At 39.0% G+C, this 25,483-nt stretch overlaps 1 protein-coding gene across 3 annotated transcripts; it reads left to right on the top strand.

The window, feature by feature from the left end:
- Positions 1-25,483, top strand: SCG3 (secretogranin III). 3 transcript variants are annotated; one of them, XM_082290954.1, is made up of 12 exons: positions 1-101; positions 804-856; positions 1,431-1,476; positions 1,571-1,786; positions 2,821-2,963; positions 4,079-4,240; positions 4,573-4,750; positions 6,576-6,692; positions 18,015-18,098; positions 18,689-18,817; positions 20,812-20,880; positions 24,997-25,483. In XM_082290954.1, the coding sequence occupies exons 1-12, from the start codon at positions 17-19 to the stop codon at positions 25,113-25,115; spliced, it is 1,401 nt and encodes a 466-aa protein (XP_082147080.1). In that variant the 5' UTR covers positions 1-16; the 3' UTR covers positions 25,116-25,483. The 3 variants fall into 3 exon arrangements, with proteins under 3 accessions (XP_082147080.1, XP_082147079.1, XP_082147081.1); XM_082290953.1 differs by having other exon boundaries at positions 4,564-4,750; positions 20,812-20,892; XM_082290955.1 differs by having other exon boundaries at positions 2-101; positions 20,812-20,892.

Below are 25,483 nucleotides of genomic sequence, written 5' to 3'. Positions count from 1 at the left end.
GCTGCGCGGCCGCACCATGTTCCTCGGGCTGGCGGTCGCGCTGCAGCTGCTGGCGCTGCTGGCGAGCCGGGGGCACGGCTTCCCCAGACCCGCGGGCACAGGTAAGCGCCCGCCCCGGAGCCTGCTCGCCGTTTGCTGCGGATGGGGAAAGTTCTGCAGGGTAGAGACAGAGGATGGGAAAAACTTTCCTTCCACTTGGCTAAAAGCAAGGAGATCCTAAAGCAACAATATTCGTGGTGCAAGACACCGATCACTGAAGTTGCAATCTAATATTAAAGTGAAGGGATAGGTGCTGGTAGAGGGAAAAGCTCTGAATTTTGTGAATCTTTTCCAAGCAATGTTTTCATCCAATCTACAGCAGTGTCTGCACAAGTCTTTCTTGCTCCCTGTCTCCTGCGGTATTCTGGATGGAAGAGATTTTTAATCTCTTGGTTGTGCCAATCCGATTATTGCTATTTTAGTCAATCTCCTCCAGCACTTTTTCCCCTGATTCGTGAGTTTTCTGATCAGAAAGAGATTGCTGAGCCTGTATCTGTATTTCTGTCTTCTGCAGAATCTCTCTTTCTGCCCCAGTCATGCTTTGTTTAAAGGTTTGACTTTTTTTATTGTGTTGTCATTCTTCTAGGAACACTGACTTTTTTTTTTTTTTTGCAAGAACTAACAGTTGGCATCCCATTTAAGACATCATGTTTTATGGGAGAAAACTATAAATTAAGAAAAAAATGTGCTGTCTCTTTGTAGTTGCATGTATCATATAACTGAGCATATATATATATGTGTGTGTGTGTGTGTGTTTATTCTAGATAAAGCTATACACAACAGACAATTAAGTGTAGAAAGACCTTTGGAGGAACAGGTGAGTGAAATAAAAAATATTTACAATGGGTTTTTTTTTTTTTTTTATGAAGCTCCTATAAATATTTTTAGCCTTTCAGGTAGTGGATCCATGAATATCATGAACGGCTAATGAATGGGTGACAAATAGATTTGTCAGTAAAGCCCATTATTGATGGGGTTAGATACAAAATAGGATTTCAATCATTTTTAAGGACTGGCATATAGAGTTTCACTGTCCAGTATTCTAAAAGCAGATTTTTAGCTCCAACAGCTCACAGATATGCCACCCCTTTCTATTGACATCCTATGGGAACATAGCGTGAGCTTGGAATGAAGAAGGAAAATGTAACTGGTATTTATCTTAAAATGGAAAGTGTATTGCAGCTTCTCATAATGTCTGATTCTGATCAGAGGATGGGTGGTGCTGACAAAAGTGCCAAGTGCTTATTCCTGTTCTACTTATTCAGCCAAACTTCTTACTAAGAGTGAAAAGCAGGCATTAAGCCTTCTGCTGGTACTGGTGAATTAAGAGGTCATGCATTTTATTCCTTCTGCCTGTTTGCTGTTTTGTTTGCTTTATTTTTCTATATTAGATTGCTGAAGCTGAGGCAGACAAGAATAGGAAAATAGCTCCCACAGGTAAAATATTTTTTCTGGTTTTATAGCAATATTCATCATGGTATTCAAAGAGGTATAAGATTTTATGTTATGTGTGCATTGATATATTTTCCAGAAAATAAGCCAGAGTTCAGGAATTATTCCTTTGTTGATGACCTGAACCTGCTAAAATCAGTAGCAGAAAGAGAGAGGAATGAAAAGGAGAGGGAGTCAATTAGAAGCTCTTTGTATGAACAGCAGCTGGCCATTGATGATGCAGACTCCACCAAGAACCGCAGGCTTGTGGATGACTATGACTCCACTAAAAGCGGGCTGGATTATAAATTCCAAGGTATCCCATAATCATCTTTCAGTGACTTCTAGGTTAGATTTCTTTTGCAAACTGATTGCCTTCATGAATGTTGTATTCACCACTAAACATGAGCTCTATTTGTTACTGGAGTACAGTTTCAATTCTTTCCAGTTGTGGAAGCTTGTTGTATTACAGTTAGGTTTTGAAACACAGTACAAAAGAATTGCTCTTGATTTTAACAGTCTTCCATGGAGGGAAATCTGATTGTGTAATTTGTAATGCTTTTTAGCAATTTAGACTTGGCAGAAGGAAAATGGGACATAGTTTTGAATGAAAATATATTTATTCCCTTTTGTGAGGAAGAAGCACTACTACAGCTAAATCACATATATTGATTCCAAATATTATGCACAGCTTCGGATAATTCTTACCATCACAAAGCTAAAAGAAATTACCAAAGGCCGAAGGATACTTGCCTTTGCTACAGGAGTAGTTAATTGATTTGTAGTTTAGGTGAGTCCTCTGAGAATTGTAAGCAGCATTTAGCTCAGGATAGTTTTAATTATATCAAAGTATGCTGATCACAGACCAAAGCTCACTCATCATATTCCCATTGTCATGATGATGTTATTTGCCATAGGTAACAATTACATAATTAAAAGTTAATTTGCTGAAATTCAAATGAGATTGTGTGCCATTTGTCATGAACCGTTTTGATCTAAGTGGCCATACAATGAAAGTAGGAAGACACAAATAAATGGATATGGGAGCAGTGCTTTCTCATTCTACTGATTTTTTCTATAAACAGGAGAGTAAGCTCCTAATGTTCATCTCTGCTCTTTCAGGAGAGCCCGTCAGAAAGACATTTTTCAGATGTGGAAAACAGACACAAAGAACTTTTCCTTGTGAATGATTTAATAGCTTGCAAAGTGTGTATCAAAATATATTCCTAATGTGTCTAAAAATGCAGTTTCGTTCTGAAGAGAAAAAGATGTGGGCAGATATTTTTTACGAGATGCTCAATCCAAATGTGTTAGGACAGTCAGCACACAGTGAAACTGTAATCCTTTCAGATGATCCAGATGGCCTCCATCAATTAGATGGCACTCCTTTGACTGCTGAAGACATTGTTCAAAAAATTGCTGCAAGAATTTATGAGGAAAATGACAGAGGAGTGTTTGACAAGATTGTTTCAAAACTTCTAAATCTGGGGCTAGTAAGTATCTCAGTAATTGTCATTCAACTGTTTTGTGGATTGGTTTAATGCTCTTTCAGAAAACAATTTGGATGCAAACTTTGTCTGAAGCGAGTGGGACTCAGGCTCTAAGCAAATTTCTAGAGCTGTTTGGGCAGGCTGGTTAAGCTCTGCAATAACGTTGTTGTTTCTGTGATGTCTTTGCAACAAAGTAGGCCAAACTGCAGAATGTTTCTGATGTTAAAAAAACATTCACTGATTGTACTCCTCCCATGTCTGTCCTCACTTTTCCTTTAATTTCTCTTCTGATTTTCACTGAGTGCTTTTCTATTATTAATTTCTTTTCTATACTTAAGGAGGAAAGGTCTGAGCTCTTTCCTATCCACCTAATGCTAATTAGTGTCATCAGCAAACACATAATGTTGCTGGCTAGTTGAGGATATATTATGTTACTGATTTTTAGGAAGACGGGATTTGTCTCTGACCTCTGGATGTCTCAATGGATTAGCCATTGCCATTTGGGATCCTTATATTTTAAAATACTAACCTTATCTTTTGAGCACTAGATTTTGCAGTTGGGTATTGCACCCCGCTGGTCACAGAGGGAGCTGTGGGACAGCTGCATGGGAGAGTTCTTGTTCAAGTGACAACTGTTATGAAGCAAAGAGAAAACATTTTGATGATACCATGGAAAGCTATTTGCTTTTTTTCCCTTTCTATATTGCTATATACTGTAGTAATTATTCCACTTCCCATAGATGTGTTGCAGAGCATATGTATTTCTATATACACACCATGGACACACATACAGGGAGGTGCCATGCTTGCAGCTCCATCTTTCAAGCTACACTCCACTGTGTTAAGCCCTAAAGAGGTTTTGTTTGGAGGCTGTATGTGTGAATGGGTGGGGTTTATGTATACACACACATTTGAAGTGTATTTCTTTGTGTGTATATATATGTGTGTTATAAATGTAGATGTGTTTACATGTGTATATGTACACATGTATGCACACAGGTATTACACGTCATTAGGCTGTGCAAACTTATTTTCATATTGATATCAGGTTTCATACAGATGTTTGAGCTAGAAAAAGGACAGTATCCTGTAAATACTCTGCACAAATATTTTAACAGATCACAGAGAGTCAGGCCTATACCCTGGAAGATGAAGTGGCAGAGGTTTTACAACAGCTAATTGCAAATGAAGCAAAGGATCGTGAGAAGGAGTCTGAAGATTTTGATTACCCTGCAAGCAGAGCAGACAGTGATACAAAAGAAAAGCAACAGGAAAGAATGGTAATTTCTTAGCTAATAATTTTGTCTTGCTTGCCAAATGGTACTAGTACTGCTTTCTTTAGGGAATAGTTTGTTCAATCTGGAAACAAGAGGTGTTCTTAAAGAAATTCTGTCCAATAGGAAGAAGAATCATGAGTTACTTTAAAGTTTAAGCCAGATGTTAATTGAAATAACTTTGAGAAAATAATACAGTGTTAACCTTGCAATTGGGACAATGTTGGTTGTCCTTGAGGTTGTGATAGAAGGTTGTGATAGAATTTTTGCTCTATTAACTCTATCACCAAAAGCAATGTGCTTATAGGTATCTTTTTTTTATTATGTCATATGTGGAGACACCAAGCAAATCTGATCAGGATAGTTTCATTAATGAAGAAGTTGATGATACACTGGATAACACATGGTCATCATCTAATGTGTTGGAAAGAAGAAATGAGCTGCCTTCTGAAGATAATTTTGAAGACCTCCAATATTTTCCAAATTTTTACGCATTATTAAAAAGTCTTAACTCAGGTGAGCTTGTCAGATGTTCACAGAAATATTTAGGAAAAACTTTTAAAATTAAGATTCTCTGTTTTCTCCTGCTCTTTTCTCTTCCCCACAACTTCCCTAGTTGCAAGAGACCATGTACTTTGAAAATGTTCTGTAAGATGTATAGCAGAAACTAATTTGATTAGTGATTTTGATGGCAAAACACTGGGAGGAACAGCACTCAGAATGGCAAAGAGTGTGACCTAGACAGCCCTTGCCATCTTGTGCTGTGTGATCCAGGAGTCCTGAATTCTTTTCTTTCCCGTAAGGACACGATGAAAAACTGGCAAATGGTTTTCTCCAGAGATCCTTCCAGTAACATCTGTGTCTTCTAAGCCGACAGAGATACGAGTAAGCCACAGCAGAATCCTCACAGTGATGGTACCAGTAAATGAGTCTGAGCCTCCCAGCCTTTCCACAAACCACAGGGTTGCTGTTTATTGCAGTGAAAGCCCTGCACGTCTCTTCCTATTCCGGTGCTGGACATCACTGCCTTCCAGTTATTGCAGGCAAGATTGTGGCTCCTTGCCACAGCCCTGTGTCAGCACCCTCTACACACACCACATTCTGCAGCCACACACACTCTCTCAACTTTTGGCAGGGGGGTTCTTCTGTAGATCCCTCGTCCTACAAGAGCCTTAATATTGCTTCAAATTGTCCCCATAAACTCCTGAGTGGAGAGCTAAAATGAAAAACCTGAGGGCATATTTTGCTCAAGTCCAATCTACAAACTTTATATTTTTCTTCCTGTTCTTTTTAATTTTCTCATGGCAATTTTGCATGCTAGTTCTTCTCCTTTTTCTACTCACAGTGCAGGAAGGTATGTTGGGGTCCACTGTCTGCACATCTGCTTTATGTGTTTGCCTGTCAGGTTGTATCAAGCTGAAGGAGAGGGATTCAGTTGCATCCTACAGCTGTGTGTTAAATTGCAGGCAGCAGTAAAAAGCCTTTTCAGCAGCTCTCCAGAGCAGCTGGCCCTCTGCCAAAGCTGGGAATATGTTTCTGACTGTCTCTGACTGACAGTGCCCCTGGCTCTGTTGGGTCCTTCAGTGACAGCCTGGGGAGTGGGGAGAGCTTGTGTGACTGTGTGATGGGGGAGTTTCACACTGCTAATGCAGAAAGAGCAGAAATATTGTTCAGCACATACGCACAGTGGGAAAAGAAAAGCTAAGAAGCAGGTAAGTGTGGGCAAAAATTGATGATTTTTATAAAAATAATTTTTTTGTATCCTATTCTGAAGTCATGATCCTCCCAGCCATGTAATGTTTTGTTGTCCCAGTATGTGAGTCATGGACTTGTGCACAGTAACAATCTCATTTGGGACACTTTATATTTTGGTCACTGAACCCATGGATCTTGTAGGAGAAAGGATCTCTTTTTCATACAGAGCCAGACTGATCTACTAAATAGTTCAGCAACAAATAAAAGAAAAATGACAGAGATTCTGGAAAACTCTACCTATATCTGCTCCCTGACCATAAATTTGAACTGTCAGGTCACTCCATCTTTGTGTGCTTAGTGTTCTTAGCTGTAAAATGGAATTAATACTATTCGCCTTCCATAACACAGCCCTGCAAGACAAAAAGCTGTAAAGAACCAGCCCCTGATGTTTTAAAGTATATTCAGCTGTACTTTGCAGGAACGGTTTTAAAAGAAACATATATGTAAGTTCTCTTTGCTAATCCAGCACAGCATTTTCTCTTTCAATGAGTAGGTCATTCTTTATGCATGAGGTTTGTGCAGTTTGCAGAACAGTTTTCCCAAGGTGCCTCAAGTCTGACTAATTTTGCTTCATCTCCTCACACAGAGACAGAGACAAAAGAGAAAGAGACCTTGATAACTATCATGAAAACCCTGATTGATTTTGTGAAGATGATGGTTAAATATGGAACAATCACACCAGAAGAAGGAGTTTCCTATCTGGGTGAGAGTACATACTTCATACAAGTGTTATTAGTGTTATATTCTTCCTCTACCAGTGATAATTATCTTCTCATCTTCCTTGCTCTTATGAAACCTGTTTCAGATTTGTTCGTTGAAAATGCTAAAGCTGCACTTCTAAATGATTGATCATTCCCTATAGCAATGTTCAATTCCATACTGCTTTAATATTTCCATCTAATGAAGAAAAGGTAATTTATCATATACACATTTAGAGTATTATTACACTTTCACATCTGTGAAGCACAATTGATTTCAATGACTTTATGTCAGAGGAAGATTAGGGTTTTCTCTGTTCTATTAAAGTGGATTAGGTACCTGCATTTCCCCAAAATAAATCCAGCACTTCAGCTCCTTTAATCTGTCATAGTAGGTAGCTGGAATAGATGAGACCTAATGCTAAAGTTGTCTACCTAGTAAAACTCCTTCCATCTGTGAAAAGTGTTACATCTTGGCACAGGAGTAGATTTTGAAACACTCTTTCCTGGATCCATTTTAAAGTCTGTGGCTATGCAGGTTTTGTAAAATCGTTACCATTTCCTGAAGAGGGAATTTGGACTGGCCTGGTTTGTCTCTCACACACCTTTCCTGGCTTTGACAAACTCTGTTCCATTCACTGTTGCCAGCCTGTCTAGTTAAACAAGCTGACCAACAGAAGAAGGGCTCATCTGTACAAACTCTGCACAATCCTTTCATTTTTCTGAAGTATTCCTGGTCTGGATTAGTCTGAAAAGTTTTTGTTTGCATCAGGGCAATTTCTCAGCTTCATAAATCATCCTGTCACAGAGAGAGGACTGGCAATGATCTTTCTATGTTGCAGACACCTGACTGATTGATTGATTGATTGATGCAACTGTAACTGTACAGATTGATTATCAATTACTTGGCTACAAAAGATCCAGTGAATCATGACTCACATTCAGTGCATGATTGCACCTCCTCTCTAAAGAATTCGTGATATATCTGACCAAGGCTATCCCTTTATTTGCTGTAAGAAGTTTCCTTGAATTTTGGAATATTTGGACAACTTATGCCCCAATTCAGCTTTTTATTTCTCTGTCTGCCAGTACATTTAAAGAAAGATGCACATAAAGAAATGGTTGATTTTAAGCACAGTGGTTTCACTGTCATTCTACAAATGAAGATAGTGTGGCTTGATCAGATATTGCCAAAACTCAATAGGCTAAATTATCCCTGATACAAGACCATGCAGATAATGGAATTACACTAGGAATGCATTTTTCCTGCTAAAATTCAGGGCAGTTGTTCATATTGGCTTTCCTTTGAGCAAATAGATACTGTAACCCTGGAAACAAATTGCCATAATGACATAGTACAGAAGGCAAGGATTAGGTTAAGAGTTTCAGAGGTCTGATTTAGTCTGGATGTAAAGTAAGACTATCAACTGATGTATCCAGACTCTGCATAAATCACTCATTTGCAAGGCAGAGATGGATTTTGTGCTCCATCAAAGCAACTTACTGTAGTGGAAAAAGCTTTCTCATAGATTCTCAAGTTGCTTCTGTGGTATTCTTTTCTTGGACTTGCTGTTGAGAAATTGCCTTAAAGCTGACCTTCATTTATTGAGCTAATACTCTCAAATACTGAAGAAGAGCACCCACAGGAGCATGTTAGCTTCTTGCACTACCCTTAAGTGTGGCAGAAGTTTTATTGCCACTCTTATTCAACTAAAAGTTACATAGTTGGTAATAGTTGGATAGGTACTGTGTATCTTGGTGCAGTTTGGATTAGGGGATTGATACCCAGGTGTGCTTATTTATAGCAGATAAAGGAATTAGTATGAATATCTGTCAGAGAGAAGAATCAGTGTAAAAAATTGACAGCTTTTTGTTGTTTCCTCAATCCAAGATCAGTGAGCAGATTCTATGCTAGTCTGTGGAAAATACCTACCGGGTCTGTGCAGATGGATTACATCCTCTCTCCATTTTATTACAGTAGAAAACAGTCTAAATTAATTTTCCCCACTCTGTGACTGCAGCCATGCGTAAGCTATGCCTCTGAATTATACATTCAAAATAATAAATCATTTACTGAATCAAGTCACAAGCTTTTTTTGCCTGTCACAAGGGTGCAGAGACAGTGAATTTGAATTCATATACCAGTAACAGCTGGCTTGGGATTTGGAAACCACAGCATTATGTCATCGTCATTGTATCTTACTGTAGGGGAAAGTATTTTGCTGCAGCAGTGACTGATGTTATTGGGTTTAGCTTTAAGTTACAAAGGGTCTAGCTGCAGTGTGGTGCAAGAAAAACACAGATGCACGTACATGGAAACACAAGGAATAAGTTTATTTTTTAATACATATATTCAATATTATGTAATACATATTTAAAAGCTTTCCATATGCTAAATGTAACCTGTAACAGAATACAGAAGGCCCAAACCAATGTATTCATATATATGGGAGAGGGGAAAAAGTAGTGCCTACCTTTTACAGTATGTGTTCAGAAAGTATAACTCTGGAAGCATTAAAGAGAGCCTGTAACAAACCGATGGAAAATGTGTGTTCAGCTGAGGTGCATCTTCTTTGATAATTATCCTGCTGTGGCAAAATGCCACCATCTTCTATCACTCTTTACTTTCTTAGCTATGAATGCTGTTACAGGGAGCAAATTCTTCTGTGGAGTGAAAGCCTCATGATACGTTTCTAGCCTGTTCAAAGGCTTTCAGAAATCTTTCTAGAAAGACCATCTGCTCTCAAGATTCAAAGCTGCTTTGAAATCATTTTTGCAGCTAAAAGAATGGACAAATATTGTTGGTCCAGAAAGCATAAGGTAATAAATTATGACACAGGATCTCAGGAGCACAGGTGCTTGCGAATTAGATCCAACTGTGGTATCAACTTATCCACCTTTGGGTTTGTTGGCAGCATCCAGCAAATGCTGCCCAAACAGCTGAGCTCCCCTTGCTTGCCCCAGCCTGCCAGAGGCACGGGCTGCTATCCCTGAACAGGCTGGCTTTTGGGAAGGACTTGGGACAGTTACTGAAATGATGTTGCTGTTGGCAAGGGTGCAGTGACAGAGGGGAATGGAAGTGTTGGAACACTTCCATGTAGCGACTAGAGGAAAGCAGCAAGAGGCTTTTGGATAAGTTATGACTGATTCAGCATAAAATATTTTATTATTCATGGCATTCATAACATTTATATTGCATAAGTAAATAGCTGATGCTCCATGCACAACTGAAAGGACAATATCCTTCCCAGTGCTGAGTGCTTCAAGAGAAAAAGAACTGTTTGAGCCAATAGCAAAACTGACTTTGATTTCAGCAGAGCAGAACAAGGCATGCATTGCACAGATGCTTGCACTGTTTAAATATTAGTTTGTGAGTAATATCATACTTTCCTTCATTTTCCTTCTGTCTGTTGAGTAACGTGATGGAGGAGATTCACTGTGATAGCTTTTTCACCAAGCCATCTATCACAGACCAGATAAATATTCAGGAAAAGCTTCATCTACACCACACAAAAGATTTTTTGTATGACAAGTGACTTTTCCTGCATATGCCAGGCTATTTAGCTACTTCTAAAATGAAAGCATATCAGTCCACTACCATCTTGGTAAAAGCTCTATTTATAGTAATTATTTAAAGTAAACTATAGTTTTGTAATAGATTTATTTTAATAATATTGTTGTCAGCTTAGAAACAGGAACAAATGGTTTCTGCCAGTTTGTTCAGATACATTTGTAAATCATCTCCCACTAATAAGACCAAAATAATGAGTGATTTTCAGAATCATTCTAGGAAATATTTGCAATTAGAGGCTTGGGGCCATAAAAAATAGAGCTTTCAGAGATGATAGGCAAATTCATAAGAGGCACCAGTGTGTATATATGAATTCTTTTTACACATTAGATTAATTATATCCTCCTGCTGTGTGCTGCTTACAAGAGTAGATTTGTAGCAAATTTATCCATTGCCACCCCAACCAAGCGAAAGATATGTTACCCAATAAACTATTACCCTAAAAATGCAAATTAGTTCTGTGCACATTGTAGTCTTGTGTGGAGTTCTCATTTATAGACTGGCACATGTAGCACAAACTTTTGCCATCAGTACTTCTCTATCTCACAGATACATAGAAGCTCCACCATGATACTGCATATAATGCATATTTTATTGCATCTTATAATTGAGGATGGTCATCTTGTTTTCACTTTCTAAAGGGCTTCTGTATCTTCCACAACTGGAGAAGAGAAAGCAGCAAAGGACTGGAAAGAAAATTAAGAACTCTGTAGCTTTGTCCTCTCTCAAAAGGGGATGCTGCTTTTTACCTCCTTGTAGTAAAGCATTTAGAGTACTGCAGCCACAGTGTAGAACACACAGCCCACAGCAGACTGGTTGGGGAGCAAACCCCCCTTCGTTTAGGAGGGAAATAGAGAAATCATTCCAGCTGATCAGTGTGCAGTGTTTGAGTCACAGCTGCCTTCCTCCATAGACCAAACCAGAGCCACCTCTCACACCTCCTCCCTTTGGCTCTGACTCACTGTCAGAATCCACACTGTCCCCCGTGACTGAGTAGGAGATCGTGTTAGTTAGAAATGGGCATGAACAGATGTCTCTGTTTACCTTTTCCACCCCCATATCATTTGTTCTTCATGGACAACAGGAAAGAAGAGCAAGCTGCAGGACGCAGGAGCAATAGGAGGTGGATGGTTCACTGGGAACTATTGCCGAGGAATACGAACACTCGTTAGTTTGGTCCTGTCCTAAAGAACTGTTGGGACATTGTTTTACTGTACTACTGTCTTCTAGGCAGACTGAGGCTGCATGAAAAAAGTCAGGGGAAGGAGAAGAGGCAGAAAGTCTCCTGTGCTGATTTTTGACATGTGCCTGCCTCCCCATGCTAAGGAATATGAAATAGCTGTTGTGCATCTTATATTCATTCTTGGTACCTCCACAGCTCCACTTCTGAGGAAGGCAAAGCTCTGTGATTTCCCCATTGTAGGCCAGTGCACAGTAGACACAATCTGGCCTTTTTCTGGGAGAGGAGAACTTGTTTGAATAATGTGATTAATGCCTAAAGTTCTCATCAGCACAGATGCTGCGGGTCAAAGATCTGATCCTGCTATTTATTTAGGTAGCCGAGAACAGGCAGAGAGCCAAGAGTGTGAGGCAAAGTGCAGATCACAGCCCACACTGGCATCGTCTTTCCTTGCCGTGACCATAAGCTGATGCTCCCTGATGCAGGCTGTGATTTCAGAGGGGTGAGGGAAGGTGTGGCTAAAGCAGAGCCAGAGGCTGCAGGTGGAATATGGGCAGTGTCATGTGGGCCTTTTCTTCATTTTGACCTGGGCGATGAAGGGCACTGACAGTATTTCATACAGGGAACCATTCATGCATAATACCATCTTTTTTCTTTTTAAAATCCTTTTTTCCAAAGGTCTCTTTGTCGCTACTGTAGATTTTCTTCATAAACATTATTTAACGAATTTTTCCCTATCTTAATTTTCCTTTTGGTGATTTTCCTTACCCAGTATTTATCATGTGAATGATGCATACAGCTGCCAGTGGGAGTTACTTAATTTCAGGCAGCTCTTTCCTCTGGTATTTATTTTGTATCTGATGAACTAAGGTCACACAGATGCTACTGTACTGTGCTATATCTGAAAAGGAGAAATCAGGGACACCTTAGATAATAAGAGTAGAGTGAATACTGAGGAGCAGCAGTGATTATGTAAAGTATATGCAAATAGTTAAACCCAAGATGAATTTGCATGGAGGTAAGATAAGAGGATGTGGGGACAGAGAGTGTGCAAAGACAGGCAAGACTGGAATCGAGGAAGTATATTGGTTGCAGACCCCACTGCACCTTTATAGCTTTTCTTTCTGTAACCTCCTCCATGTCTGTCCCCTGCTACTTCTGCATTTGCACAAATACATGAATGTGGTTTTTTCCTCTGCTACTTAGATCTTATCTCCTATTTTCCCCCATTCAGACTCTCACTGCATAATAAAACAAATGGGTGGCTATGGTGTGAAAAGTCTATGACAGCTGACCTCACATTTCTCGAGAACCAAGACCACTACACACTACAGGAAACTGCACATCACCTGAGGGTGGCATTGTGTGAAGGCGTAGTATTTTCAGTAGCCACAGGATTGAAATCTTCTCAGATATGTTTTGGGAGAGATCCAGTAGTTTTAGTATCACTAATTGCTTTTCCCACCACATTACATGACTATCAAATCATGTGTTAAAGAACCCAAACAAATACAGTTTGTTCCTTTGCTTATGACTATCTACCGTTTAAATTTGCACTTATTTCTTGCAAATATATTGCCTCTTCTTCCATTTCCCTTCTCTACCTCCTCTATGCTTTCCCAACTGGATGGAAATCTCCATCTTCTTATAGTGTATTATTTGACAAATGTATTCCTTGGTTTTGCATCCTACCAAGTGGTTTGCATTTCTAGAGGAGGGTAATGCTTTTATATTTTCTCACTGTATTTAGTAGCTCCATAACCCCCCCTACTTTCTGAATTCAATGTCTCTCTGTTGACAGTTGAGCACTGAGACCATAAGTTGTGATTTGAGATGATTATGTGGGTGTGGGTTAAGAAGGTGTCACTGAACATTCAAAATTGAGCTCCATCCCACTCCTGCAGGAGAGGCAGCTCTGTGCTGCTCCAGTCCCAAACCATCACGCTTGTAAAGGGCACGCTGTGAAAGCACATAAAATGTGTGCACAGGCCATGGAGCAGCTCCAGGATGGGAAAGGATTAGCAAAGGACTGCACCACACAGCTCTAAGAGACCTGGAGTAATGCAAAAGAAATGCCTGTAGAATATTAAAAGGATAAATCTGAGAAATTGCCTGTGAGGTAGGGAATTTAATAAGGGTAATAAAGGAAACTTGGTCAGAGCTATTTTTACCTCAAAGCACATCTGTTTAATTGTGTTTTACTTGTGGAGTTGCTTTTAACCTGATTGCCAAGTGATATTGCTTCTGCCTAAATTTCAAATCACTCTGACCATCTTGCCTGTAATCCTTTTACAAGTGATGCCATGACCTGGGATTTGTCACCTGACATGTCACTCCTCATGGCAGCATTAGGCTTCAGACACACATCACAACAAATCAGTCAAACAGGAAGATTCAGAAAGAAAATGTTGTATCTTGACATGTGAGGCAGGGAGTTAGAGAGGAGCAGGAGATTTGCAAGGGTGAGACTCATCTGTAATTCCACAATGGAGGGATTTCTCTTGTTCGTCACAGTTTTAGCAGTTTATGTGACATATGCTTGATACATCTATAGCTGACCAAAGGTCAAACTCTGCTTTTGGCTACTTTGGGGAAAATCCTGTGGATATTGACAGTTCTTGGACATGCACTTAGCCAAAGAATTAATCAGATACGCTCTTCCCACAGAATAGTCCCAAGCAAATGCTGAGATGTCCAGAGATTTTTCACAGATGGAAAACAGTCTTGCAAACTCTTAAGGATCATAAGGAGACAGAAAAGCCCTGGGAGAACTGTGTTTTTTTAATATCTGAAATATGTGCATCGCACACAAGAAGTCATCAGCACAAAGCTTTCCAGCTGAAGCAGTTGGAGTGTATGAACTCATTAAGTAAACTAATGTTTAAGTTAGTGTTAAAAGTGATGTCAGGTACCTTGATGATCCCTTTCCTCCTTTAATAAACACAGTCTTTTTATGCTGTATGAAAACAGAACAGCAAAGCAGGTCTTTCTGTGGAAGTTTAATGACATAGAATCTCAGCTTCAGTCAATTTGATGAGGATAGAATGTGAAGCTGCCTCCCAGGTACAGGACAATTATGCAGAAGAAAAAACCCTTTGCAGGAAAATTTGCAAGAGTCTGGAAAACACCATGAATCAGTATATTGAGAAAGGTCCATTTCAGGCTTCCATTACAAATTCCATTAAATACTCAGATGGATACGTTAGTTTCTGCCTCTCTAATAAGAACAAAGTAATTTAATTTGTAATAGTTATTCATGTAGTATCTTTTCCCATTAATTTAGAGGGTGTTACCGCAGTGCATTCTCCCAGACTAAAGATAAGCATTCTGGGTTTATGCAGTTCAGATTTTTGGATGCCCAACTTGAAGGACTTCAGAGTTTCAAAAGTGCTGGGAATTTGCATTTTCAGGTGGAATTAGGAGGATCTATCAGTGTGTAGGAACTGGACCTAGGACGTCTCAGGATGCCTACTCAAAACAGAAGCCCTCCTGCAGCATGAATGCTTCAGTGAGTCATCCCAGATCAAAGAGCAGGTTAGAAAGTGAGGCAAGGCAGAAACCAGATCTTGTGACTCCGGCTGTCTGGTTGGATGATGCGATTATCCTGCTCTGCGGAAAGCCGCCGCCGGGGCACTGACCTATTTACCAACGTAGGTCACTTCCATTAGCTCAGTAGTTATTGTTCTGTTGTTTTAATTAGTGCCATTTCAAATAAGTGGCCAGCTCTGTGGAAAGGTCAGTACCTTTCTAAGGTCTTCCTCTGTGCAAATTAGGTTGCTAAGGAAACGACACCGGAAAAGTAATCAATCCTTGTTAGACCTGCGCTAGGACATGCGGTTGCTTAGCTGCTGGCCAGGCACGGCTCACTCGAGAAGATGACTCACTCCATCAGTGTAACTGAGAGCAAACCCTGGCCAGCCCGGGCCTGGCCACACATGGCAAGTACAAACATGTTTTGAAACAATACCAGCTGTTAAAGCATTAATTTTGAAGCGGAGCAAGGGCAATAAAACCTGTTCAGGAAGAACTGGGATTATCTGGTAATATTCTCTCCAGGGTACAGGTGTAGGTGCATCAGACAAGCTCCACAAACGTGGACTCTGTCACTCAGGAAATACGGCTGATTATAAATGTTCAGATCCGTGTTGATGGGCTATCCAGCCGGCAAGGTAACTCCACCACTTCTCCCATCAAATGTAGTGCTTGTTAGAAGGCCTGTCTTGGGAGTTTGTCCATATCCTTACTGACAAAACAAAGCTTTGAAAGTGAGCACAGCACTTACCATATTCAATCTGGCTGTAGTGGCAAAGCTCAGGGCATCAGTGGTCAGCATTGCCTTGTTACACTTCATGGGGCTGGAAGGCAATTCTGTACTCACAAAGGAGTGATAGTGCATGAAATTGTTACCCAATCAAAGGACTCAGAGGAACTGTACAATTCCTGATGCTATTTATAGAAGTTCATAAATAATGGAAGAGTGTAAATCCTGTTGCCTTCAGTAGCACATGCTGTGTGTGGATATGTGTACAACTTTTAAACACTACAATCTATCAACAGAACAAAAACTTTTGTAAATATCAGTACGCAGACATTTAAATCTAAAGATGTCCTGGCAGGTTGTAAATCTGTCTTGTGGTGGAGTCTTTTTGTTTCCTGCTAATAGAACCTTACTGCCTAGATGCAGACACTTTTAAGGAAGAACATGAAAGGCACTTATGAATCAATGCACTTACAAATGTGTGATATTTGAAATTTTTAAATACTTTTATTTTTTAAAATACTATGTTGAGACTTAAAATTAAGCCTAATTTAATAGAATATGCTGGATTAAGCTCCAGAATCAGTGACATTTTTGCATTTGCATGAATTAGTGAAGGAGAATAATCTATTCACTTGAGTTTACAAAGGTTTTTTAAGTTTTTGATTGTGTAATCTTATCCTGAAAACTGTACCTCTTGCAACAGAGAAATCCTTATACTCCTCTTGAAATACTAGTATGGTACTGATTCAGGATAAAAACCAGAATCTTAAGATCAACTGAAAGACATGTTTACAGTCCTTTCAATAAGCTTTGGATCAAGTGATTAGTGATACCACCACTCTTAATTCTAGCTTGTTTTTTATTTCACCAGGATGTCTGATCCACTTGTAACACAGCCCAGACCTGTTTTGTTTAGGGCATATGGGGCAAGGTCAGAAATCACATTAAAGGGATATGTACCGAATGAAAATATTCACAAAAAACCCATGATGTGATGTAGAACTGAGAGGGTGCAGTCAGGCAGGGTGCCAAAAACTACTGCTTACATTTTAATTTTATGTAAATAACAAAATACAGAGGATGCAGGCAGACAGGATTATGTGATTTCTCATCAGATGGGAAGCACAATTGCTTCTGGTGATGTGCCACAAAGAGAAATATGCTTGCTAAAAAACTACCCCTTAGGTTGTAGTGCTCAGTATCTTTCTGATGGAAAAAAATTCTCCCAGCTGATGGATAGAATACTGGCCTTATGCAGAAAATACGAATTAAAATATTATTAGCCTTATTATATCTATTCTGCCACAGTTGCCACATCTCATGCTGAAAATTTCAGCTGTTAATAGAAAAGGAATTTTCACAAATTTTGAAACTTAAGTCTCTCAAAAATACCCACCAACAAGAGAATATGTATGAAATTTTGAATCCATATTTAACTGACCCTTTAAAAAGCTGATAAAGGGAAGGAAAATTCTACACCATGTCCATAATATGACTGAGGAAATATGGCAGATTGTATGGGGATCCGTATTTTGAATATCTACCAAGTGTGGTATCAAAAGGACTTTCTTTCCCACATAAGCATACAATGTTTATATCTGAGACATCCATCTTTATGGAGAGGTGCTTTTACTTTCAAATTAGATGAATTCAGCCCTGAAATTTGCATAGAAATACATTTTCTGGTCTTCTAGAGCTATATACATGGCCACAGCTGTCTAGTTGGTTTTCAGGTAAATGCTTGACTTTAGTGACTTTAGAAAGTATTTGTTTTAATCTCTTCAATTTACATGTTTATTTCATCTAAATATAATTTAAAACCTTTTACTAGACTTCTTTTCTAATGAAACCATATAAAATCCAGACACATAGGCAGTTTGGGATAGTGTTTTCCCACCAGGATGAAGCACATATTTCATAGTCTTGTATTCTTTGTGAAGTTAATTAAAGCCTTTCATTGCTTTCATCAGAATAAATTGCTACAGATAGTTATCTGTATTTTGTGACTTACGTGACTGAAATATGGAGTATGGATGCACACTTTCACTGTCTTTATGCATGTTGGCTCTATTTGGTGCTCTTACTGTCATGACTCAGTTGTTAATTTTTTTAAATAAGATTGATCAATATTCCATAGAGTTGTTTGTTCTTTTATAATTGGCTCTGCATTAATTGTTCAGAGGCAAGGATGAAGGCTGTTCTTTTAGTTTTCTACTTACCAGTCAGACTGGTGTTGGGGACAATATGGTATAGATTCTGCATCTTATCCATTGAAGAATAACTGGGGTTTGGTTTTGTTTTGCCTTGATTTCTAGAAAACTTAGATACAATGATAGCTGAGCAGACAAAGAAGAAGCTTGAAAACCCTTCCACTAAAACCAGGACAAAACTAACAGCAGGTACTTATTCTCCAGTTTTCTCTCCTGGAATAACACTTTTTTTTAACCTATTCAGTTAAAAGTTGCTTTAGCAAATTGCTGTAGCAGCCAGACTGCTTGTTAAAGCCACAGTCCCTCAAGGACCTGTAGCCACAGCTTGGTTATCTAAACACACAACAAGGGAGAAATTTTCACTTAATTGTCCAGTCTTTGAGAAGTCTTTTCCTTCACTGGAGTGCAGACATTACACATACACAAAAGCAAGCTGTATCAGTGCTTTTTAATACTTAAATAATAATGAAAACCCATTATTTGTCAACTTGGGATCTAGCGAATGCCAATTTCATATAATTTCTCTGCACAAAGAAATGTGCCTTTGCATTGCAGTCACCTGTATTCAGCTATTGTTTGTAGGAGCAGAAACAGGCATTCCTCTTTCCAGAGGTCTGGAGTAGAGGTGACCTTTAGAAACCTCTTTGAGACAGCCTCCAATGAGGCTCCTCCTCAACCATCATTCAAAATGCTTTACTTGCCAAAGATTGTATTGATGTGATTGAGAAATGCTCTTGGTACATTTGATACAAACTTGTTTGCTCTTGTTATTTCTTTAGACAAGAGTAGTGAAGAAGCAGACAGTACAAAGCAAGAAGCAGCTAAAATGGAAAAGGAATATGAAGTTTCGAAGGATTCTACAAAAGATGAAGGACAAAATGCAGCAGGAAACAGTGAAGAATCTGGAGGTACAGAATAGCCATTTCTTTTCCTACTATGTGTGCTCCAAGTGATTGGAGTCTTTTCCTCTCTTTGGTATTGATTTTCCATTGTGTTAGCATAAATATCTTCAGTCTATAGTCACTAGGAGTCAGCACACAACAGCTTGATTCAGAAGTGTACTTACCTACCAAGTTTTAAACATATGACACTATAGCCCTTGCTGAGCAGATATTCACAGAATTCATAGACCCCTTTAGAACAATATGAAATGCAGTTTGACACAGTGCAGAGAGATTTTGCTTCTTTGCATCTGTGGCTTTTTCAGTGAAATCAGATGGCCAGAATATTCAACAATCAGAGCAGATCCATTGAAAGCTGGTGCTGAAAGGCAGTGACACAATTTACATTGCCTACTGCCAGAGGTTAAAGGTTATCAGTAATTAATCTGTTTTACATAACTTTGAAAACATTACAGTAAGTTAGTGTCTCCCTAAGGAAACGTAGCACAGTAGTACAGTTACTTTTGTCATGCCTCAGCATGACAAATAATGCCATGTGCTAAGTTAGACTGTGCTGGCTGAAATCACCTGGGTGCAAATCAGCTACTCTATCTCAAAACAAATCTTCAGGGGACACTGTGCCTTCGTATTGTGCTGAACTCTTGGAAGAGAATGCTTGTTGGTGCAGAAACCTTTCAGTGAGTTCTTATGGCTAAGGGTCCAGCATAAGTTTTGTGTTTTGTAATCAGATGGTTAAACGAAATTGCTTCTTTTGCACCAGTGCTGTCTGATGCTCAAAAGTTTTGGAATGCAATGTTTTCACTCAGCCTGCTGAGTAGTGAATTGCAGAAGTCAGGACTGCAGTAGATTGTAGTCTGTCCATCACCTGGTTCAGCCCTGTGGGCAGTGCAGCCACTCACAGATGGAAGGTGGCTTTTTTTCCAGCAGCATAATTATTTGAACATGGAAGAGGGAGATAGCTCAAGATGGCTGTCTGATTTCACAGTAAAGAAAAGTTATCTCAATACCCGTGGGAAGTGATAAATAACACATTTTGCTCGTCTCTTGAAGATTTGTCTTTTCAGTTTGCTTCAGGTTATTTTCCTTTATCTTCAGCCCAATAGCTTTTTAGAAATTTAAATTGGATCAGTATTTAGTTCTTTGTCTCATCATGCAATGCCCTTGCTCCTCCACAGACTAACTTATTATAAAGTTACTGCACTCCCAGCTCAAAAATGAGGGTAATATCTAATACTGTGTCTAATACTTACTAACAGGAGCAGACATGCATAGTTGGCAGTAGTAAGCTTCTACACACTAATCACACTAGGTTTTTATTCCTGACAAATGTAAGAACATTACATCAATAAAGCTCCAGCCAAGTTAAGAATTCAAAATCCATTAGCTGGAATATTTCCTTAGGGGCCTTATTAGGTAATCCTTGAACTAATTATGTCCTGTGTGCTTTCTGGTCCAAAAATAGTCATCACTTTAAAATTTCAGTTGTAACAAGGACTTATCATGGTAATTTTAATACATCCTTTTTCTCAGTAAAATAGTAACTATATTTCAAGTTGCCTTTCCAAAATACGACAATTTTAGGTTTGCTGTATGCTGCTAGTCCTACTATATGGAGGAGTTTTGACACTGAAAGCTTTCAGTCCTAATTAAGTCATTCCTTGCTCTCTCAACAGCTTCTTCTTTGCTGAACAATTGTGATGATCAAAAAGCTACAGGTTGTTTTTAATCCACATATGCAGTTTCTGTGGATACCACCAAAGTTATGTATAAAGATCAAAAAAAGCCATGATCCTAAGTTTGTGTATGACTAATCTTGCACAGGCAACAGCTGCTAGCCATCTGTGGGAATTTTGCCTGACTAAGTTTGACAGGACTCAGGTTTTAAACAGAAACTAAGAATAGTTTTAATCTGCCTTCGCTGTGACCAACTTCACCCAGTTAAGCAAGCTGCATCAATCATTGATATAAGTGCCTGATTTCTCTCTCATCCTTTCCTCCAGGGAAATCTGAGGCATACTTGGAAGCAATCAGGAAGAACATAGAATGGCTGAAAAAACACAATAAACAAGGTAACAAAGAAGGTATGAAGTAAAAGGCCTTGACATTGGGGTGGGCACCATATGCATTAAAAAGCAAGTAATTTATACTGTGTTGTATAACTTAATATTGTGTCATAACTTAAATAATAGTGATATGAAACTAACTGTGCTTGTCTAGATTACAGTGATCATTAGTGGTTTTAGAGTTAAATAATACAGGTCATGTAAAAGTTAAGCCAATGACCAGAAATAGTGAACAAAGGTAGATTAATGTAAACTGGGTCGAATGGCCACTGGCCACAAAACCCACAGAGACTGACCAGTGGGGAGTTAGTCATGGACTGTCCACACAGTCATGGTGGTCTGCCTGTCACTAGGTAGCTGTGTCAGCTTTGCCTAGTGCTTCATTTCTCAGCTCATCATGTTGTTTAATTATGACTTTGTATGTGAGATGGATGCATTTGAAATGTCTGGGTGTGTCTAGAGAAGCTCGGTGCATCTGGCCAGCGTGCCTGCCCCAATAGCAACGAGTCTTGTCTCATAACCAGGAATAGCTGAGATACAAACTCATGTCAGTAGCACTGGAATACGTTGGATTGCAGCCCAAATCAACTCGAATGACTTGTAGCTCTCACATGCAAAGCTGTGTAGAAGGGAGCAGTGACTGAAGCAGCTGCACAGGGTTTGCTCACCAGCTGTCCCACCATTTGCCTCTTCCTTGGAGGCAGGGCTGTGTGAGAGCTGGCGGCAGCAGGATTTCTCATTTATTTTCCAAAGATCTTTATTTATTCATACTGTTTTTTCCCTCAAGTTCTTACATAAAACCAGCTTACTATCCCTATTCTCTGCCATGGCTGTGTGTTCTGCCACCACCCTCTCTGGAAGTGAAGGTTCCTAGCCAGGGGATCCACCCCTGGGCTATGACTGGCGCCTGGCGAGAAGAATCCTTCTTGCACCAGCCAAGCAGAGGCTGATGTGAGATGAGATTAGCCCTGGGTAATCTATCCATCCTCTCTGTCAGCTGAAGTGTGTATGAATTACATTTCAGAGATGAGCGCATGCCTGCAGCCCAACACATTCATTTTCCTGTACAGAAACTGTAATAGGAAAGACTATAAAAAAAATTCCCATCTCTCAAATCGTTTGCACACAATGGCAGCCATGGCAGTTAGCAGCAGGCGTGCATATTTGCTCGAGAGTTTTCCTGCCAATTCTAATTAATGGTTCTGTTTAGCAATGTACTCATTATAGTAATTAGATCTCCATCATGTGTGATTATATCTCTGGATCACGCATACTGCCTGGGCAGCCCCTCGCTCCTCTTTGTAGTAATCTTTCTTCTGCACTGCTGCAGTCTGAAAATGGCTGAGACTGCAGATCAATAGCATTTTATCTGCCTGTGAATGCATTAAGATATACATTTCTGTGGAGATGGATTTTCATTTGTACTAAAATATCTTTATTGTCCTCTGGCAATGGAAACAGGCCTTAAAGTGAGTGTAAGTTATGACAAAATTAGAATAGTATTCTTACTGTTCTGATGCATCATCTTTATTGTGCCTTTTCATACTCTTTATTTTTGTAAAATGCTAATTCAGTTCCCCTGGGATGATGTTAAAAGAAGTACAGTCAGGGTAAGCTTATCTAACCATGAATGCATTGCAGTGTTTCTTCAGTGCAAGATTAGGTGGTGCTGGTGTGCTCATCAATCATTTCTCCACTTCCAGCTGGCACCTGGGAGCTGGCAGAAAAGCCATTCTCAAAGTAATTCATGTATTAAAATAGCCAGACTTTCCCAGCCCTACTCATGGATTGGTTTACTCACCAAATATCCTTGAAGAGGTTTAGATTTTCTTCAGGCAAATGTTTGTGGGTCCTCAACTTTGTATGAATTTCAGTAGATATTATTATTCATTCAATGACTAATAATCCTGGAAATGTTGATTTGCATTTCTGCAGTTTAAAAGTATCACTTGCCTATTAAGGAGGCTGGTAAGCTTGAGTGGCTGGGATGATTTAAAGATAAAAGCCTGGATGTTGGGCTGACTGCCTTTTGTGCCCTAAGTTTGTTTTGCCTATTTACAATCTACAGGCTCTGTGGGCCTGTCCTTGATATCTCCCAGACCTGGCTTGAGGTTTGGAACCACTGCAGAACTGAGCATTTAACTGATACATGCAGAGAGCACATGTGTGGATTGTTCAGCAAGTACTTAGGTAGTTCAGACCTTTGTAACACTAACAGCAGCCATTTAGAAATGAAAGTCAATTCTGTCATTAATTTCAATGGCAAATGGCTTGATCTGAATATGCAAATAAGAGCTCACTTCATTTACTAGAGCTCTTTCACAGCTCCATGTAATGCTGCAGCTGTTGCAGTGAACATAAACCCAAAGCTGATTTTCCTAATTGCAATAGATTAGAAATAAGTATTAGAAATTGGCAGTTATCAATTTCTAGAAGAAAAATCAATTTAAATTGCTGTGAGATACACAAATTAGCCCGAATTGGATAATATCATAATGGTTGAAATCCCATACAGAATGTTTAGTAATTAAACCTTCACATCTCCACATAATAATCTCAGAGTTAGAAACAGTATTCTAGAAGTAAAATAAGAACAGAGATTTTAATGTGAAAAGTGGATATGAAATTAATATAGTATTTGTTCTTCATTCATTTCCATTCTTTGGTATCTTTCCCTGGACACCCCCATTCTGTCAACATGAATGAAATCTCACATCCCAATTACGAAATTGCTCAGCACTATTTGTCCCTATTACTCACACAGGATGGAGAGACAAGCAGGTTACATTCTATTAAGTAATGACAGTAACAGACCAGACAAGAAATCCTGGCCTCAGTACAGCAAATGGCAAAACTCCTGCTAACTCAGATATGGAGAGGACACCTCTGCAGGAGGGGGGAGTGTTGAATATCAGTTTTCTGTATTACTCATTTGAAATTGCCTTATACTCTTATAAAAATGATTGCAAACATGAATTTGCTTCTTAATATCTTTCTATTTCTCTCCCGTTTTGGTTAATTTTTGAACCCTAAAAAACCACAAATTCATTATTGTCTATTTTGTTAAGAATGCACAGTTTGAAAGAAGGTTCTTCCATGCATTGCTGTGTGATGTTATACAGTGGACATTGCAAAATCAGTTTTAATGTATTCTGAAGGCTCTGTCTGTAGAATTAGTAATTCATACTGAAAAATTCAGAATGTATTCATTCTTGTGAAAGATACTGATCACTTAACTTAGTATGAACCCTTAAAACATTGATATTCTTCTTCTGATTCTAACAAATCAAGCTTTACATTTATGCAGCAAATGATGTAACTGAAACTTTATTGTGCTTATGTGTGAATATACTGAACTTGTTGCCAGAGTTACACAATAGGTTACCTTTTTATGTTATTTGAAAAATTGCTTTGCAGCAGAATTCTTGTCATGTAAAATAGTGATGTTTTTGAGCATAGGAAAAGTCTATTTAATGCATATGGTGTGAATCAGGCTGCATAGGTGCACTCCTCTACTGGAAAAGGAGGAAGGAGCTTTCAGATCTTTCAGATCTGTTGCAGGTTGACAGAGGAAGATTGTCAAAAACTGCCACTAACACAGAGTGCTCACTGCAGTATTTTTCAAACAGAATATTATGTTCTGTATCAAGGTAAATAATTGTGTTATTTTGATCTATTTTCAGGGAGGGGCATTCATGAATTTTCACTACAGTGTTTGTAGTAAGTGGGAGTTTTACTGGAATTTCAATAGGAAATAGTACATTTAACACTTTCTTTTGATTCCATGACAGTTGTGAAAATAATGGGGCACAACAGCTTTTGCTGTGCAGACTAGAACACAAATCTCTGGACCAGAAAATATTCTTGCTTTGGCATTTGACAGCAATCAATCAAGAGCAAGAGATGATTATTCCTCTTGGATAATAAAAGCACCGTGATGTGTAAAAAGACTTTGTGCAGCTGTTTTGGGGTTTTTAATGTTTTCACAAGTTGCACTTAGAGAGAATTCTCTTCATGTTTGGTAAAGTGCTTTGGTTGGATAAACTTTACAATGACACTGTTTCTTAGGTGAAGCAGTATAATGGCAATGACTCATTGTGCAAATGAATTCTTGTTTTTCAGACTATGATCTTTCAAAGCTGAGAGATTTCATTGACCAGCAGGCTGATGCTTATGTGGACAAGGGCATCCTGGACAAGGAAGAGGCTGATGTAATTAAACGCATCTATGGCAGCCTGTAAAAAGTTAGTGACTGCCAAACATGTAGAAAGCTAGTCTAGTTTCCCCTGCTCCTGGCTCAGTGACTTAGGATCTGTTAATTTGAGGATATCGTTAGAAATGCTCTGTTTACATGGTACTGACAGCTCCAGACAGAAATGAAGAGCTGTAGTGCTCCATTCACTTTCTGCATACTGTAATTTCCTATATTCACAAATCAACTCTAAACACCAAATTCTGACACTGAATTTCTATTTGATAAGGTAAATATTTCTGTAATGCTCTCTTTGATTTATTGTTTGTGCTTGGTTTACTTTTGTAGCTAAACCAATCATTTCTGATGGAAAATTCTTTTAATGCTACATTTTTTTGCTCTCACTCAACAAGCTTT

Source organism: Coloeus monedula (genome assembly GCF_965178545.1).
Source record: "Coloeus monedula genome assembly, chromosome: 14".
Classification (NCBI taxonomy): domain Eukaryota; kingdom Metazoa; phylum Chordata; class Aves; order Passeriformes; family Corvidae; genus Coloeus; species Coloeus monedula.
Note: the sequence above shows the minus strand (reverse complement) of the source record. Positions and strands in the feature narration are given on the sequence as shown.